Here is a 2,767-nt window from a genome sequence, read left to right on the forward strand (position 1 = left end):
ATTGGGGGTTTAAACCAAATGGGCGGGTACAAAACCACCTTTATTAACCCTCTGGCAGATAATCCCGACACTGTATCGGGGTGAAAAAAGATGCCCATTTAGATAATCCTGATACAGTGTCGGGGTAAAAAAAAAAAAGTTCCCCAGACTGTACCATGTGTTGCCGGGTGCGCCGGGTACAGGGATTGCTGTGATCGTCCTCCGGTAGGTCTCCGGGCCTCCTGAGCCCGTCCTCTGATCCCCTCTGGTCCCCTCCAGTCCCTCCATGGCGTCACCTTCGTTGCGTCTCCTTCCGCGATCGTCCCGGGCCTTCCGATTCCGCCTCTGGGCCTTCCGATCCCGCCTCTGGGCCTCCGATCCCGTCCTCGTGGCCTTCCGTTCCCGTCCTCGTGGCCTTCCGATCCCGTCCTCCGGTCCTTCCGCCTCCTTTTGCGTGTTCTTCCATCTCCTTTCGCGTCTCCTTCCGCGTCTCCTACGTAATGACGTTGTGAGGTCGACGCTAGGGGGCGCGGCGGTAAATTTGAATTTGTATTGGATTGAATGCACCTGTATCCAATCCAATACACAGTAAAAAAAAACCTAATTTGAAAAGTAAACAAAACACAAAAGAAAAAAAAAACACCATTTACTCTTTGAAATTGCTGACACTTGCACTGATATATTTCTGCTGATCTTTCTGCTTTGGACTATCAACTATTCTATTGATTGCCGCCTGGATTTGACCCTTGCTTTTGGATAACGACGACGCTTTGATTGCTGCCTGGATTTGACCCTTGCTCCGAATAACGACCAGGTTTTTTCTGCCACCTGCCCTGCTATGGCTTCCAGCTCCCGTAGACGCCTCTCCCCGCTAACCCTGATGCAGGAGTTTGAGGACAGCGAGGATGAGCAGATGTTTTTCTCAGACTCAAGTGACAGCTATGTTGCGAACATGTCATCATCTGACTCAGAGTCTGACAGCGATGACTTCACCGAAGAGGTTGAGAGCATCCGCACATGGATCGCTAAAGACCCTACCCAGAATAATCCTGCCCCCCCACGATTCCCATTTACAGGTGAACCCGGCCAAAAAGTTCCCTGTGATCCTATCCCCCTGGTCTATTTGAAACTTTTTTTGGACGAGGCCATAATCCAAATTATAGTGGAGGAGACCAACCGCTATGCGGAACAGCAGCCTGGTCCATTCAGGAGGTTTGCTAGGGGAAAAAGGTGGGAACCAGTCACCCAGGATGAGATATGGCTATTCCTGGCCATCCTCATCCTCCAGGGGGTTGTGGGGAAACCCTGCCAGACATCTTATTGGAGCACCAACCGACTGATTGCTACACCTTTTTTTGGGACTGTCATGTCAGAAAACAGATTTAGCCTTATCATGAAAAACCTGCATTTCATGAATAATGAGACCTTTGATGAGGCCACCCATCCTGCCCCCAAACTGTGGAAGATCTACGACCTATTTCAAATGGTCATACGCAAATTTCAGTCCGTGTATGTTCCAGAAAGAGACGTTAGCGTGGATGAAAGCCTAATGGCGTATAAGGGGAGACTTGCCTGGAAACAGTATATCTCTTCCAAGCGTGCCAGATTTGGGATAAAATCGTTTGTATTGTGCGAATCTAATTCCGGATATATTTGGAATGCCATTATATACACTGGCAAAGGCACACAATTTGACCCCAGCTACAGCCAGTTTGGCCTTGCATCCGCCTCTGTCCTCTCCCTCATTTCACCGCTTCTTGGTCAGGGATATTGCCTGACCACAGATAATTACTACACCTCCCCTGAACTATATGAACACCTCATCAGACATAAGACTGATTCATATGGCACTGTCCAGCCTAACCGTCGCGATCTGCCATCAGCCTTTTCAGCTCAGAAGCTGAAGCCAGGGGAAATCACAGCATGGCAGAAGGGTAAACTGATGGCCCTCCGCTGGAAGGACAAGAAAGATGTTTCCGTTTTGTCAACAGTCCATAACACTGACACTGCTGCAGCCAAGAATCGTGCTGGGAAGACAATCCAGAAACCCCAGGTCATTCTGGATTATAATCAGACAATGGGTGGGGTGGACCGTGCTGACCAGTGCATAACATTCTACCCCGTTGTGCGCAAACAGCAGCGCAAATATTACAAGAAAATCTTTAGACATCTGGTGGAGCAGTGTCTTTGGAATTCTTATGCCCTCTACAAGAAACAAAATTACAGGCCTCTTTCTCACTTTGACTACATTTTGAAGATTTGTGAGGAAATATGCTTACAACATCAGCAACCACAAACTGAGGCGAATAGACCAGGACGTCGTGCCTCCTATGTCGTAAATCCAGTGCGACTAACAGGACGTCATTTTGTAGAGCATGTGCCACCCACTGAGCGCAAAGCAACACCTACTAGCATGTGCGTGGTGTGCTGCTCTAAGAGGGGGCCGAATGGAAAAAAGGTGCGCAAGGAGACGCGCTTTTATTGCCCTGAATGTGATGTAGGACTTTGTGCTGTCCCTTGCTTTAAAATATTTCATACTCAGGAAGTGTATTGATGTTTCAATACTTTTTGTGCTGCAACTGCTGCTTGATCTGAATTAAGATGTTTTGTTTACGTATTGTTACTATTAAATGTTTTTTTTTTGCCATGATTTTCATCTTTTATTATTTTATTATGCTTAGGATAAGCACTAGAACCTTGTTTGCTAATGATTTGGTAAGTTACAGGCCTGAAATATTAAAAAAAAATTCATTGGAAAATTCCATAGACTTTTTTAGGCAGAAATTAG

At 46.9% G+C, this 2,767-nt stretch overlaps 1 protein-coding gene across 1 annotated transcript; it reads left to right on the top strand.

The window, feature by feature from the left end:
- Positions 1–817: 817 nt before the first annotated feature.
- LOC137504795 (piggyBac transposable element-derived protein 4-like) lies at positions 818–2,533 on the top strand. The gene has a single exon (XM_068233386.1). It carries the CDS (start codon positions 818–820, stop codon positions 2,531–2,533), a length of 1,716 nt encoding a protein of 571 aa, XP_068089487.1.
- The last annotated feature ends 234 nt before the right edge of the window (positions 2,534–2,767 follow it).

This window comes from Hyperolius riggenbachi, chromosome 4, assembly GCF_040937935.1.
Source record: "Hyperolius riggenbachi isolate aHypRig1 chromosome 4, aHypRig1.pri, whole genome shotgun sequence".
NCBI classification, from domain to species: Eukaryota; Metazoa; Chordata; class Amphibia; order Anura; family Hyperoliidae; genus Hyperolius; species Hyperolius riggenbachi.